The sequence below is a fragment of the Eucalyptus grandis genome, chromosome 5 (assembly GCF_016545825.1).
Source record: "Eucalyptus grandis isolate ANBG69807.140 chromosome 5, ASM1654582v1, whole genome shotgun sequence".
In the NCBI taxonomy this organism is placed as follows: Eukaryota; Viridiplantae; Streptophyta; class Magnoliopsida; order Myrtales; family Myrtaceae; genus Eucalyptus; species Eucalyptus grandis.
Window position 1 is genome coordinate 9,418,976 of NC_052616.1, and position 17,025 is coordinate 9,436,000.

Consider the following 17,025-nt stretch of genomic DNA (forward strand, 5'->3'; position numbering starts at 1 on the left):
TCGCGAAGGAACGTGGGCGGAATCCGCCCGATTCTCTCTTCTTGATCTCCCTCCACATTCTTCGAGCATCTTCGTCCTCTCTCTCTCCCCCCACTTCGCCCCTCCGTCCTCAAAAGCCACGGACGAACTTGGGAAGAAGGAGATTCAGGGCGTCTGCGAAATGTTCTGGTTCGAGCCCAGGAACAAGAAGGAGAAGACGATGACGACGGTGAAGAAGAAGCTGATCCGAGAATTCCAAAATTTGTCTTTTTTCCTTTTTATGGGCCGAGATTTACCGGCCCAATTCGGGGAACTGTTGGGAGATTTGAACTGGGCTCCTGAACTAGGTTATGATCGAAAGTGTTTTTCTGATACCTGAACAAGCAAGGGACGTTTTTATCTTTTCCATCCTTCGACTCCCCCTCTCTTTCTCTCTCCTCCTCCTCCTCCTCCTTCTTCTACGTGGGTTTTCCGGGAAAATAAGGAAAACAGCCAGAAAGCACAGGGAAAGAGACAGACAGAGAGAGACCTGGATCAGTCGGACGAAGCCTCGCGGTGCCTTTTGCGGGTCGTGTGTTTTCTACTCTGGGCAAAAGGACGCTACCAGTAGATCACTATAGGCGCTCCGTTTCAGGTGCTACTGTGTATAGTAATGGCGGAATCTTGGCGGAGTTATAGCAGTGCGCAGACAGGGGAGTGGATACGAATGGAGGAGACGAGGTTGAAGACGCCTCAAACCCGAACAGCCCCACCCACGTATAAATAGGATCTTCCTCGTCGCAGCCAGAAATACCGATTCTGCCTAGCGTGCTTATGCACAAGCGCAAGCAATTGCAAACGTAGGATTTGGATTTGGATTTGGACAGACACGTTAGGCAATTTAGCCGAGTAAGGAGCCAAGTATATTTTATTCAACCTTGAAGTGTGTTTATTATTTATTCAAATCGAAATTATCTAGAGAAATTAAAACATAATTTAGATGAATACACACACACACACACACACACACACACACACACACACACACACACACACACACACACACACATATATATATATATATATATATATATATATATATATATATATATATATATATATATATATATATATCTCAAGATAGAAATCTATATATCTCAAGATAGAAATCACAGTTATCAAGCAAATAAAGAGATAGAGAGAGACATAGTTGTTACGATTTTATCTCTGTTGTTACGATTTTATCTCTTATATAGTTGATTTGGAATGCGAGGAAATTATAATCTTCCAATCTAGAATGGATAAGGCTATTTGTGTAAAATTCCTTTTATATGAGTGCCTAAGAGTTATTTGTGCATGACGCACCTTGGGAGTACCCAATCATAATAATAATACTTGCATGGGAGTACCCAATCATAATAATAATACTTGCATGTCGAAGAAAGTCAACTAAAAAATTTATGATGTCATAGAAGTTTGTCAAAGGAGTAACTTGAGACATTTGACACTCATAGAATTTTTTTGGTGACCTAGGAAACCTCGAAAGCCAACAGCCGGCGAGAAGAACCTGGGGGTAACATGGGGAAACCATCACCCCATGCCACCGGGTAAGTCACTAAGTAACTCCACCAGCCCCCTTGTGTTGCAAGGGCTTCGAACCTCTCCTCCCACGCGAAGATCACCGAAGCCTCACTGCAGCGAGCCACCACTACCGGTGGTAAGATTTTCTTTTATTGTTTCTATGCAGAGAGTCCTCAAAAGCAATTTCTAAAAAACGCGGAGCTATGTTGGGTCAAAGGGACTTCCCTCAAAAATTGTGAAACTATGGGAGAAAAGGTTATGTATTCAATAAATTACTCATATTTACGTGTCACTCTAATCTTATGTGGTGAGCCCTTGACCAATTTCCAAGCTATTAGAATTTTAGAATAATTTCTTCACTTCTCGACAGTTGTTTCATGATAAATTGATTTGCTTATCGCAAATTATGAAATCTAAAATTATATATGAACATGCATATTCATATTGAGACATCTTAAAAATTTCAATGCGTTCCCACCATCATTTATTATTTATTATATATAATAATGGAGATGTCATTTGAAATTTCAGATCTCGATGTATGCACTGGGATAACTAATCATATTCCTTCTATGAAAGTTTTAGCTGGCTCAAAAGTCTTGGCCTATGCCTCATTCTTGATTAAGAGGACCTTTTGTTAAATGGTGCCTTGAGTACTTAACGTGGACTCCCATTCATAGAATAGTCCTTTATCAAACATTTAATATGAGCAAATCATCATAAGATTCTTACGCACTGTCAAGAATTTAAAATGTGGAATCTAACTTTTATAATTCTTAAGTATGTTAATTGCGATAAAATAAGAGTCCTATGGTACTTTCCTTATTGTAGAGCCAACTTTATGTTACAATAGAAATACATTAACCCTTATCATGTTGTGCATCCACATTATGCGATCCATTGATATGGTGTCGCCAATTGATAAAGTGCTATGGTTTAGAAAATTACAAAATAATTTGGGCTAAGTACTTTAGGCAGGTCTTTACTTAGGAGTTACTCGAGCGGAAACCCCATTTCAGTTATTTGAAAGTGGTGGACACTTTAGTTTTTTGGTCGAAAGGATGAGTAATATTAACATAATGGAGAGTAATTACAAACAGCACAACCAGCCGCTAAAGCATCAGAACAAAGTATGGTAAGCAAAAAGGAGGGTAGCGAGGTAGCCCAATCTTGAGAGAGGAGCCCATTTCGACCAGCCTTTGCAGCCCAATCCACAACAGAGTTCGCTTGCCGTTTGCAATGCGTTACCCTAGTAGAAGAGAATCGGGAGAGGAGGCTGACGGCCTCTGCAACGATTGCACGAGCTTCCCATGGCAATGGCGTAGAGGCATTGATCGATTCTACTAAAATAAGGCCGTCCGACTCGATGATTAGCCGATCTCGTTGTCTTTTAGTGTCTAGCAGATGGTAAATAGTGATGGTAAGAGCCACGAACTCCGCTTGCAAAGCTGTCGAGGCGTTGAAATCTCTGGTGAGTCCATCAACCAACCTCCCATTTTGACCCCTACAAATACATGCCATAGTCCCTATTTTGCTGTGAGGTTGAAAAGCTCCATCTATATTTGTTGGAAAAAGTATTAGAATACATAAAACAATAATAATTATTGGAAATACATTACAAAAGATTAGAAAATAAAAAGAAATGTCTAAGGCGTGCAAACACTGTCCTTAAGAATAATTCCACCCCTCAGAGTACGTAACTCGGTGCGTAAGGATTCAGTGGCTATCCTCCCAAGATACAACAGACCTTCTTCTATACTCCGCACTGAATATTAGAAGGAAACATAACAACTTTTGTGTATAACCCAGCAAAAAGAAAAGGAAAGCTGTGAGAACATATTGTATCTACTACGATTGTGGTTTGAAGTTTAATTTATATTTAAACAAGGAAAAGAGAGAGCCGTTAAGAGATCATCATAAATTAATTGGTAATTAAAAAGATGACTATTATAAAATAATGAAGAGTTTATGAAGTAATAAATCAAAAGTTATAAAACCGTTAGATGACCATTATATAACCATTAGAAAGCCATTATATGACCGTTGAAAAAGCCATTACAAAAATGATAACTTTCATGACGATAATAATTTCTAATAAATATTTCAAAACTACTAAAATATCCAACAATCCCCCATATATTTCAGAAAGTTTTGACAAGAAAATAAAATAATGCTAGGTTATTGGAGAGTAATGCATCGGAATAGGTGCTTATTAGGCTATGAACCAACCCTAGAAAGAATGAAATATAATTCATGAAATTATTGTTTGAAACTTCTATGAACCAAGAATTTCTTTTTGTGAATTATAATTTTCACCAATCACATTACACTCCCACAAACTTTGTTGTTCAACGCGGTTTTGTGCTAATAGGCCATGCGCGTGCTTGGTTTATTCATAAGTGCTTTAGAGATTTTCGCCAAAAATTCTCATAGGAGCGGCCTCACCCCACACTTATATAGGTGATTCCGTCAAGTGTATTCAACAGTTTAATACACCACCAATAATGACTATAGAATTTCATTAAGAGCTTAGTTCAACCTCTTTTTCCTTGCAATTTTGCACTATTTTCACCTTAGGATGGACAATAATTTTTAATAGTGCACTAGATCAACAAATGACTTGTTATTACCCATATGAACCTAATTCATGGGATCGCCAATCACATAGGTTGGGTTACTATTATTGTTGATTTTCTTCAATTGGCTTGTCCATTCCCCTCAATGTATAGTCAAAGGATTGGCCAAAATCCATTTTTGACTTCATATAATTAATGGACATAATTCCATCATTAAGCAACTGCTTTACCACGTCATCCCTCAATTGGATGTGTCAATTTTTACCATATCTATGCATGGCTATTGCCTCTTGGCAATCATGATATATAAACACAAAATGTGTCATTTTCCCAAAGGAATATCTGCTAAGAGTTTCTCAATTACTCGGCCTCATTTTCATATATGAGTTTGAGAAAAAAAAAATCATTTTCCTCAAGAACTTGAATAGTTCACAATTTACCAAAAAAAATAGTAAATATTTTCTTCTCCTTCACTCATTGGAACCTAGAAGGATAAGGCATTTTGTTTACACATATATGTCTGGTAGCACTTGAGTCTACCACCCATAATTTCTCGATTAGCCACAATATTGGCATGGGAATGACCACATCAATTACTTCATCGAATCATCTACTTCAACCAAGTCGACTCTTGGTTTAGCAGGATTGCCATTTCCCCCACGATTTCGTTCGATTGCTTTCCATCGGGTGAACACATATTTGTTAGTGGATTTTATCTAATATGAATTCAAGATCCAGTTAACATCACCGTATCCTTATAATACAGTGGAAAATCCACTATAATAAACTTGACAATAATCACCCTTTAACAAAATATTTCACAAAAGACATCAATCTTATTCAATATAGATCTATGTTGGCTATGGATGCAAAGAAATAAAAATAAATTTCATCTCCACAACATTCACTAAAGGAGATTCTCTTTACCAATACAATAGCCAATCAAGTCTCTAATTATCATCATGCATGAACGGACATTCAACATAAATTGGCAAAGTAAATATTCTTACAAAGAACATTTTTTTTTACATCATTACTGCTGTCAATAATACATGTTATTCCAAAAATGTTAACCAAAACTCAGAGGTCAGCAGAAATCCAAAATGAATTAATAATTTCACAAAATAACTATAAGACTTCCTTTGAGTGTTATATACGAATCACCAAAAATGTCTCAACAATGCATACTCAGTACAAAACATGTAATCAATTTAATTATGCAATAAAATACTATTTAATAATTCTATCAAAAGTTATGCGTGAAAAATTCGATCGTTGCAAAAGAGACATTACAATCTTTAACCCATAAATTTGTGGCTATTATTCTAATAAATTCAAGAATAGAATCACAACAATTTTGACAAGAAAAATGTTTGAACTAAAACTTTAGTAGTCATAAATATAATGCCAACAATGTTTTACACATGTAAAACTCTTTAAGCAACATTTAAATGTCTGAAATGTGAAATATAAAGAATATCACAAAAGGCAGGATGCAAAAGGCATACTCACTAAATTGTCGATTATGTTAATTTAGCCAGAAAAGTAATTAATGGCAAATATTGGAGTGTATCATTAGTCAATTGAATAGTAGTCGCCCAATTATTCTCTCAGCTTGTGCTTGCTAAATTGGGTCTCCATTCTATTCTCTTTCTATCAAGCATAATTCCATGTCGTCGAGAAGGCAAGAATCTACCACCATTCTAATGCTAGAAGTTCTATATGTGCGTGGACGAGAGAGAAGTACCATATCTTCATGTATTTATCAAACATACACATTGTCATGCAGCAAATACCAACACATGTATGAGCATATACATAAATAGAGGCCCACGCTGCACTTCCAAGCAAGCATGAATAAAGACATGCCACCAAATACCAACACAAGCTCATGTCTACACTTACTTGAGCATATTGGCATGGACATCACCAACCGAATAATTGTATGCACTCTAGCATATTCCCAAGAATGACAAGACAAAACTGTGAGGAATACTGAAGAATTTTGTTCCATAGTCAAATGGCACCTATTTTCAAAATCTATAAGCACAATAATATAAGGTAAAAAGAGCGTAATTTTAGTGGTAAAACACAAAAATCCCACATGACAACATCCATTGTTTCGCTGAAAACAATTATATATAATCTGGTCCAACATGGGCGAGCTCGATAAGATTCTGTAGAGATGGAGCCAAAGACAAATTAAATAGTAGGCAAAAACAGTTATAAACTAGCTTCATGAATGTACATTAAACAAATTTTAGCAGGAGAATAGGAAGAATTAAGAACAAATGGAAACTATTTTGAGTAACAGAGAAGCGCCCCAATTTCTAATCCTAAATGGATGATTATTAAAATAATCACGAACTTGAGAGAGAAAACACCTACACACGTCCAACTTTCTATTGGAAAAACAAGTATAGGTATTGAAGCCCCAAAATAAAAATAAATATATAAAAGAAATATTAGCCCGATTTCTTTCCATTTCTTTTATGGTTTTCCTTTTCTATTTCTTTTTAAGTACCACACGGAATCACTATGCCATTTTTAAAGATTTTTCTACATAGGTAATTTTGAAAATTTGTGAACATCTTCCGTAAAAGTATAAGACCACACATTCATGGAATATGTCTAACAAGATCAAATCAAATCTAAAGAGAACACACAAGCTCGTAATGCCAAATTTCACATATTAGAATGAAAGGATCTTGACCTGTGTGATGATGATTCCTCAAAATGTGGAAATAGCGTGCCAAAATGGCAATTATGCCTTTCAAGTATTAATTTAGAATTTCCAAAAAACAACTTACTTGAAACTCAATAACCTTTCCAAAACGACCAAAAGCTATATTGTGTTAATAATGCTTGATACCGTCCCATGACAAACCACCCAAGAATATGTGATACTCGTCCTTCACCATCTCCAAATCCTTGTTTAATTCCAAGGTCGGTGGAAGCACTAGCAGTTCCAATTTTGAAAGCTATAAGGGAATTATCCTTAAGATTGTTGGAAAAAGTATTAGAATACATAAAATAATAATTATTATTGGAAATACATTACAAAAGATTAGAAAATAAAAAGAAATGTCTGAGGCGTGCAAACACTGTCCTTAAGGATAATTCCGCCCCTCGGAGTACGTAACTCGGTGCGTAAGGCTTCAGCGGCTATCCTCCCAAGATACAACAGATCTTCTTCTATACTCCGCACTGAATATTAGAAGGAAACATAACAACTTTTGTGTATAACCCAGCAAAAAGAAAAGGAAAGCTGTGAGAACATATTGTATCTACTACGATTGTGGTTTGAAGTTTAATTTATATTTAAACAAGGAAAAGAGAGAGTCGTTAGGAGACCATCATAAATCAATTGGTAATTAAAAAGATGACTATTATAAAATAATGAAGAGTTTATGAAGTAATAAATCAAAAGTTATAAAACCGTTGGATGACCGTTATATAACCATTAGAAAGCCATTATATGACCGTTGAAAAAGCCATTACAAAAATGATAACTTTCATGACGATCATAATTTCTAATAAATATTCCAAAACTACTGAAATATCCAACAATATTCACCTTAATGCAGCCCGGATCTGGAGGTCTCCACAGTTCGCCAAGGTTGATTTGCAGCTGTCCTATTGCTGCTCTTGTTCCTGTTCCCGATGATCTGCAATGGGATAAACAAGCAGCTCTGGTGGTGGCGAGGGCCACTTCGACCACTTGCATCTCGTCCAAACGCTGGCAACGAAATATAAAACCATTACACGCTTTCCAGATTTGCCAAAGGACATAGGCCGCCATTTCTAGATCGGGTGAGGAGTAATTTATGTTGAAACTATCTACAATCCATTCGTCAAGTCTCTGTATTCCCTGCGGATCTATTTGAAAGTTGATTTTCGGGTGCGACCATATAGATTTCGTCCATGGACAAAGTAGGAAAATATGCTCTACTGTTTCCGGTATTTAGTTTTGGCGGAGAGTACATACCAATTCTGCGCATATACATCGATGATATAGATTGACTTTAGTGAGAAGGGCATTGTGACATAGCGACCATAGAAATACCCAAACTTTGGGCTCTATCTTCAGCTTCCATAGTTGTTTCCATAGAATCGCCGAAGTCTGGTAAGAGCATGTTGTTGTATGTTGAATCTTCGTGACCTCAGCATTTTTTATTGCATGGTAGCCGCTTTTCACGGTGTAATCACCGTCAGTAGTTGCTGTCCAAATGAGCTTATCTCTGACATAAACAAGTCTAACCTGAATTGCGAGAATTTCTTGGACAATAGATTCATCGTATAAGTTATGAAGCAGAGGAATATTCCAGTCATGTGTCTGCATGTTGAGCAATTCGGCAACCTTAGCTGGTTCATTGCAGTTCGTAGGTCCTCCCAAAATGGATTACATATTAATACATAGACTCTTATTGAATGCTTAGGTGTAATGTTTTGATATGAGCCTCTTTTCTTTATCTTTTTTGGTAAATATTCATGATGATTTGCCACATCTGACATCACTTCGTACATTAAGGTCATAAAGGTTTCTAATTATAAGGCCACATTATTATTTTCATTGTGATACTAAATTCATAGTTATGTAGTGACAACCACAAACTTTTTATATTGTATCACTGCTACAGTTCATGTGGTTTGACTAAATCCTGACCATGCTTTTTTCTATGATGTAATCTCCAATTTGTGCGATTCTTGCTCCGCCGGAAAGTTATTAATTTTATTTATTGATAAGTGGCTTGTGTTCTCTCAAGCTTTACCTAAAAACATTAAGAAAATAGAAATTATAGATTGGGAATGGAGAAGGCTTCCCACAACCACTCTTTGCCATTAAAAAAAAGAAAGAAAGAAAGACCCGACAAATTTGTGGCATTGAATAAATCCATAACAGAACAACTGGAATTGATGATGTCAGACGCGACTATTTTGTGCGATAAGAATGTATCCTAAAATAAATATAAATTACAAAATGAAAACTTAAATAGAATATGACATGACATGCCACGCTTAACTTCATATTTGAACACAAACTCACAAATATATATAATTTTTTTTGGTAAGTACAAACTCACAAATATTAATATGGCTTCATCGTATTTTAGTTATTTGGCATATAGAATCAAAATCTATATGTTTCTAGGTCTACATAAATTCGAATTATAATATTAATCATGACATGTCAACACGAACTGTCACCCCTAATACCAAGAGTAACTTGCACGTCATCCATACATCTCTCGGTACACAAGAAGAGCTGAACCCAACAACAGCAGTGCCACGGAAAGTAAAGCCGACTGTACAGCGGCTGACAATGGAATGCGTCCTTTATCCCACCTTACCATCCCTTCAATCACAGGGTAGCTCATCACCAGGATGAAGAACGACAGAGCAATCTGCGCAAGCAACTTGTCCCAACCTCCCAAGACGAGCACCCGAGCGATTCCTCCGACGAAGGAAGCCATGCTCAACATCACTAGAGACACCATCGGGGCCAAGAACACGATCGATGTTCGGAAATCAAACACGCCCTTTTCGTACATCTCCATTTGCTCGTCATCGGCGACCTTGCTAGTAGGCAAGAAGCTCGCTCTCCTCACCCCGGTTTTCGTCAGAACGGCATTTATGCTCCCGTATAGATAAGTGGTTACCGAGTGGATCATCCATATCCGTTGCTCGTTTATAAACGTCCGGACCGAGTGACCACTCACGACGACCTCGTAGAGATGCTTGGAAAGTGAAGATAGGAAAACGAAGCAATACACGAGGAACAATGAGCTCGAAACCTGGCGTGCCAAAAGAATCGATGTTCATGAGTCATGATTATATGTTACTCGCGTTCAATAGCTTCAAAGACTTGATTGGTTCACGGGAATGAAAAGCCTACATATGAGAATAGCTTACCTCCGGATAAATGGGGACGCCATTGAATAGACATATCTGGGGAATGGTGGCTAAGCAGCAGAGAGGCAAGCAGTAGAGGGGGAAGAACGCAAGCTCGGTATAACACATGCTCTGAAGAATGCTCATTCTCCATGGTCCATAAATCGGAGGAGAGAATCTGGAGAACCCGACCTGAGCCAACCCGGAACTCCATCTTGTGACTTGAACAAGTAGGTCATTCAAATTTGTCGTGGAAGCCCCCAAAAATTGCGGCTGCGACGGGCGACAGTACACTGATTTCCATCCTTTGCAGTGCAAGGCGAAGCTGGTGAAGAAGTCTTCGGCCACAGATCCATACTTGAAACCGACCTGGAGCAAGAGCGACCACGAGCTAAATAAAGAGGAAATGGAGTTCACTAATTGCAGCAAATTACCAAGGTTTTGGTTAGTTTGTTCTTTTGATTGTACTTGCCTCTTGACCCCATTTTGTTCCGTTTTCATAGTGACAAGAAGCTAAATGTTCGGTGTCTCTGCAGACTGTTCCCGGTTCGCTGAGAATGTTCTTGTTAGGCTTGTCGCTCCACTGAACATGTTTAATAAACTCATTGGAATGGCCAAAGATTGCTTTCAAATCCATGAGATTAGCTGTAGTACCTTTCCAATCAGCAAGAGAAGCAGTTGATTACATTGCTTGGATTTGCTATCCAAGGATCATATGGCTATTTTAACTTACCTTCTTGCATGGGTTCGCTGTACAAGGACTCTCTCTTAACATAAAAGCCAGTACCAGATAATAAAGGTCCTTGCAACCCGTCCATTCCATACCATAATGTCTGAAAGAAAGCCAAAGTTATCGTTTAAAAATGGATTCATCAAAATAATTTCACATGTACGATTTGCTCAATAAGGCTGAGGAACTAGTAAGTGCATAATAAAAAAAAATTGATTACTATTATAGTCTTTTCTCTCACCCCAAATGGCGACCTGATTTTACTGTCGTAGATGTCGTTCTTGCTGATATTATGGAACGATTGAGGAAATTGAACGAACGAAAGCGATGGAGACAATGTCGGGTCCAAGTGGAAGCACATTGCCCTCCTCGCTGAGGATGGGTCGTTGCAGTACATGTCACAGTCCAGCACTAATACATACGGCGAGTTGCTTATCACCCCCGACACGCGAAGCTGTAAAGGAGGAGCAATATCGAGTAGTGTGATCGATGTTACAAGTACAATTTATATGTATTTATGCCGTTCTCTCCTGAGTGAAAATGCGAAACTTGAGTAGCATACCAGAACATTGAGAGCTCCAGCTTTGAAGTTATGAGGGTAAGAAGGCCTTTTTCCCTGGAGACGTAAACAAGCAGAGGCATTTGCTGTTGGTCAGCTTGCACAACTTCGTCTGAGGAATTTCCATGGATCACCTGAAGTATAATTTCGATTTTTTATGTCTCTCGAAAAAAAGTCTTGACTAGAGCCTTTTCTTTTGCTCATCAAGTGGAATGGAATGGAACCAAAGAACTAAAATGGGTCAGAATCCCACGTGTCAAAATGGGTTTGAATCGTAAAGGGAATGTCCAAGATTAATGATCAAATCTGTATTTATGGAAAAGTTAACACTGCAAAAAATTTCAGACTATATCCACTGTGATATAAATACTCCGACTTTTTCTATGTATTATTAAAAATCTTAAATTTGTCCATCATGACACAAATATCCTAAACTTTCTTTTATGATATAATACCATGAATGAAATTGAAATAGATGGTATATATGTCACATATGTATTAGCTTAGGTTTGGGGATATTTGTGCTATAGTAGTCAAGTTTAGGATTTTTGATGATACGAAAAAAAAAATCTGGGTTATGTGTGCGACAAGGGGCATAGTTTGGCATTTTATTGTGGTATTTGTCCTTTGTGGAACGAAAAGGAACAATTACACAACATGAGCTTGTGCTTTTGAAGTAGTATATGTTAATATAAACTTATATTTTATTACAACTATTAATCATTTGGTTTTTTAATTAGCATGAGTAATACACATGGCTTTTGAGGTGTATTACTCATGCTAATTAAATATCTCTTTACCCTTAACAACCGTAAAACCGACAAATATATAAAAATGGGTGAAAATTAAATTAACTGAAATACTTATATAGAAAAATAAATATTTGTTAAATTCAATGAATATAGCCAAATTATTAGAACTAAATAAGGTATTTTAAGAAAAAGAATAAAAATTTAAAAAAAAAAAAGGCAAATTGTCTTGATTGGAAAAAGGTCAAATGACAAAAATTATTTACTTATTATCTATATTTAAGGGTTGAGCTAATGTAAAAAATATCGGCTAACAAAAACCTGTAAAAAAAATCATAAAGAATGATTTCGCGGACTCAACAAAACATTAGTAAAGTTATTTTAGGATGCATTTGGTAACTGTACAAGATTTATATACTTGGAATAAGAAAAGAACATAAAATGCATTCGGTATGACCCTAAAAAATTTTATTACAATTTTTTCATTAATTATAAAAATGTCAGTGGAGACTTAAACAATTGATGTTTGATTAAATTGGACTTTTGTAAGGATTTAACTAATCTAGATATTCTAATATGGCCTTGGAAAATCCAATGTAATAATTAGTCAAAGATAGATGGTTGAAAATAGTAGTAAAGAGTCATACCGATTTATAACTCACAATACGAAAAGGTTGATAATAAACCTTTGGGTATTACAATAAACAAATATATAGACCTTTTGAACTTTTTTTAGCTGCAAGAAGAAGAGCAAACGTTGATTGGAAAAATGGGCCAGGATGAAACAACTGAGAATGAAGGCAATTCTAAAGTTGGTGTGCTTCGTTGCGTAAACTTATCAGACCTTCAAGCAAATGACATTGGAAATTCATGGAGCGCAAGCTTATTAGACTACTTTGAAAAAAAAAGACAAATGGTGATGCAAAAAACTTTCTCAAAGCATCTAATTTTTATTAAAACAAAATTGCAAATGATCTTAAAAGATGTCTATAATAGAATCTTAAGGGAAGGAGATATATTCTTTCAGTGGAGTTGCCAAACTGTCATGACCTAGTATTGTCTTTTGAAGAAAATGGCATTAAAAAAATCCATATGGTAAATTCTAAGAGATTATTCAATTTTGAATCCAATTTTCACCAAATGATTTTCACATTTTTTTGTTAAATTAATTCTAAACTAGAATTAATACTAAAATCTAGTAAAACATTCAAAATCTAATTTCTAGATTTTCTCCTAAAATTCTGATTTTTATTTTATTTTTTATTTTAAAAATGGGGACTTGGATTGGGTCAAGAGACCCAATCGAGATGTGAGTCTCACCTAGACCTTATGTCGATTGTGTAAAGACAAGTATTATGTTATGCTGAGGTTGTTCCTCTAAAATAACCTTATTTCTCCTTTTGTTCCCGAGAATAAAAGTAGACCTTTTTTTTTACTTCTTTTTTTTTTTTTTTTTGCATGTCTATTCATTCACTATTTTTATTTCATTTTAAAGAATAGAAAAATTAATCAACATGCACAAAAAAAATTTATGTTCTTTTTAAATTCTAGATAATAAAAGAATAGAAAAATAGATAAAGACAAACATAACCAAACGGGCTATATATCATCAATTACTACCAACTATTACTTTTAAATAAATTTTGGTGAAATTAATTTCTCTCCACTTTCTTTATTTTGTCTTCTTCTTCTTTTTTTTTTACAAAAATAAAAGCTAAAAAATTTCTATCAAAAAAATGAGATGAAAATATGCATTTGCCCCTTAATAGTCTCGTACGCTACACATGCTAACGAAAAATATGGAAGCTTAGCAGGTTGTAACAAAATAAAGGTTCATGGGGATAACGTGTGATGGTTGAAAATTATGGGCAAACATGTACTCCCCAAAGTTCCGTGGAGTTTTGTGTAATATCTCACAAAAAAAAAAAAAAAAAATACCTCAATGGTAGCCGGATGATCTAGCCTCCCATCCCGTGATTCACCATAGTTCCTGTTTCTATATCCATTTATATGCGCCTCGAACAATTCATACTTCTCCTGCAAAAATGTAAATAATGAAGTTACATCACTTTAATCGACATATACCCTTTGTTGATTCCTTTCAAATTGGAGAATTATGGCTAATCGAACTTTGTTGCGAAAGGTTTTCCTGTTTCAGAATCGTACTTTCATTTTCTCAACCCAGAAGTCCCGCTTGAGCCCGTCTAAACATAGCCAGATCATAAAGAAAATCTGAAATTTTCAAGCCAAGGGACGAGTCTAAGCAACTACTTTATGGCCTAGTATCCAACCGAACACATCTATTAATTAAATCTACTTTGAACCAAGAAATATGGGTTAATGACAACATTAGGGACATTCTAGGGGTACCATAAATTTAGTAGATTTCTGTACTAAGTCGTGTGGCATTAGATATGATATGTCTTGATTAAATACTTAAGTAGTTCGGTCTTATAGCTTAGCCAGAGACGGTAGGGAGTGTGTCGTCGGAGAGCATCTTGGGCATGGGACGTGAAGCGGGAGAGAGGTTGATATTTTTCATTAGTTATAAAATACATCAGCATAAAAAAAAAAAATTACTGGCTATTATATTCACTGTTGATTCGAGGGGTTGGTGAGAGAATAGGTAATTAAAGTCTTCAAATGGCAGAAGAAATACATTGCTCGAGTTATTTTGATTTACACTTACTCTAATGGTGATTTTGTTGAACGGAAATCTCAAAATTTAAAAATATCTTTTAAAAATGATCGTTTGTATTGCTTATAAAAATAAATGAAGCTAAAATATTTTCATCACCTACAAAAATAGTTAGGCATGAATTGTTGTCGAAATTGAAGACATTATTCATTGACTAATTTATCTAAACAATATAACTGGTCATATTTTGAAAAAAGTTTTTCAAATATTAAATATTCCATGAAACAATCGCAAAGTTCTCTTTTTCTTTTTTGATTTTTGTGATTTTAGTGGACAGATCGCCCAATTCTAACAGCCCAAGAACGGGTGGAGGACTTACAATGAAGCTTTTTTTTTTTTTTTTTTTTTTTTTTTTTTTTTTTTTTTGGTCAAATACGATGAAGCTTCAATGCCTCAATAATGCCGACTATGATAAGAAAATATCGAGTGCTGCTTGTGTAGCAACGACAACAAAAAAGAAGGAACCTAAAATGATGACGCATGTCCATAGTGAGCCTAAACATCACTCCCCTGCAAGCTCTCTCCTCGCTCTCGCCCAAATGCCAGACTTCCTTGCACTCTCTCTCTCTCTCTCTCTCTCTTTGCCGCCTCCTCTTTATTCCATTAAGCCCTCCTCCTACCGACGAATTTCATGCCAGCGAAGGCAACCTTTCGAGGCTAGTTCGTCGAACGAGCCACCACGCCCTCATTAGACTGAAGAACTTCTTGGTGGCAAAGGCAACCTCGAGGTGGAGCCATGCGATGGTTTGTCGGACGAGCCACCGCACCCAACTAATGAACTTCGCGACAGTGGAGGCAGCTTCGAGGTGGAGCTGCACGGTGGTTCGTCGGATGAGCCACCATGCCCTCGTCCGATCAACGAACCACAGTGTCAATTCGGCGACAGCTCGCTACCTTCTACCGGTTGTGCTTTTTCTCCCTCTGAGTCACGACCGAACCCTCGTTCGACGAATCACCACACGGCTCCACCTCTGCCTCAAAAGGTTGCCTCCGCCGGCGCAAAGTTCGTCAGTTGGAGGAGAGCTTATCGGGATAGAGAGGGCGGCGAAGAGAGAGAGAGAGAGAGAGAGCGTGTAAGGGAGAGTAAAGAGAGAGAGGGTGGCAAGGGAGTTTGGCACTTGGGCGAGAGAGAAGAGAGCTTGCAAGGGAGCCTGAGGTTTGGCTCATTTTGGACACGTGTCGCCATTTCAAGTCCCTTTTATTGTTGTGCCGGCTATAGGCACTCAATATATTCTCGATCATGATAGAGAATTTGCATCAATTGGCGAAAAGGAAAAAATGACATAATAAAGTATACAACGTCAGCATCAAGTAATATGACGTCACCGAACAAAAACTAACCTTGACCTCCTCCTTCTCGGATTCGTACCCCACGCTAGCGCTCACATCCTCGTCATCCATGAAGTAAGCCTTGGGGCACCTCGTCTTTATTCCAAACCTCTTGCAAAACGGCAACCACCGTCTCGCGAAATTGTACGCCTCCCTCATCCCGTGCAGCGTGAGCAGCGAGCCGCCGTCGTCTGAGAGGTACACGTGGAGCTTCTCCGGCGGATAGTCGAGCGCCATTGCCGATATCACTGTGTTCATCACTGCCACGGTGGGCTCCTTATCGGGGTCCGCTGTGCACACCAGCACGTCTATTGATGGGAGCTCCCCATCGCCGGGCAAACTCTCGGGAAAGGTGGTCCGCGACACAGGCCGCCATCGGAAGGCCTGGTGGAGAAGCCACGTGAGGGACAGCGTTAGCTCGCCCAGGAAAATAATGAGCCAAGCCAAAGTGGTGGGTTGGCCTGGTGAGCTAGCTTCTTTGGCGAAGAAAAAGGAAGCTCTATAGTGTATAAGGATAAGTAGAGCTGCTCCATGGATGAGCATGTGTGCATGGTTGATGGCGATCAATTTTGGGTCGACATGGCAAAGGTTTAGATGGCGCGAACGATGCTCCATAGTTCTTTCTTCCTCTGTCCTTGAGGCGACGCCACTAGCCTTTCAGACCGATGCTCTCGACAGTGGTCGATGGAGGAGGAGGAGGAGGAGGAGAGGAAGAAGAGGACAGCTTTATGTGGAGAGAAAGAAGAGCAACGTGGGGAACTAGGGATGATAAATATTTTGTGGCATGGGAACGTCAGGATCTCTTTCTAACTTGGTCCGGATTATATAGTATGTACTCCATACTATGCTATATCTCCTTATGTGAAGATGGGCATCTCTGAAATGGACTCGAGAGCCCTAGCTACCGTTCATCAATAGGCTAAGCCTCCATTTTGTTGTCTTCTGTAAACAAG

General features: G+C 37.5%; 2 protein-coding genes across 2 annotated transcripts in view; both read right to left on the bottom strand.

The window, feature by feature from the left end:
• LOC104443950 (cation/H(+) antiporter 18) overlaps positions 1-528 on the bottom strand; it is a 74,550-nt gene extending 74,022 nt beyond the window's left edge. The window contains exon 1 of the mRNA XM_039312790.1: positions 509-528. The gene's annotated coding sequence lies outside the window, so the exon portion shown is untranslated. The remainder of the gene's footprint in view (positions 1-508) is intronic.
• An 8,726-nt stretch (positions 529-9,254) lies between these two features.
• LOC120293597 (cellulose synthase A catalytic subunit 4 [UDP-forming]-like) lies at positions 9,255-16,687 on the bottom strand. The gene is given in 9 exon segments (XM_039313289.1): positions 9,255-9,910; positions 10,029-10,376; positions 10,480-10,661; positions 10,741-10,840; positions 10,979-11,191; positions 11,300-11,352; positions 11,355-11,430; positions 13,984-14,082; positions 16,085-16,687. Coding segments are annotated over 9 exon segments (2,235 nt in total). The 3' UTR covers positions 9,255-9,349.
• Between the last annotated feature and the right edge of the window lie 338 nt (positions 16,688-17,025).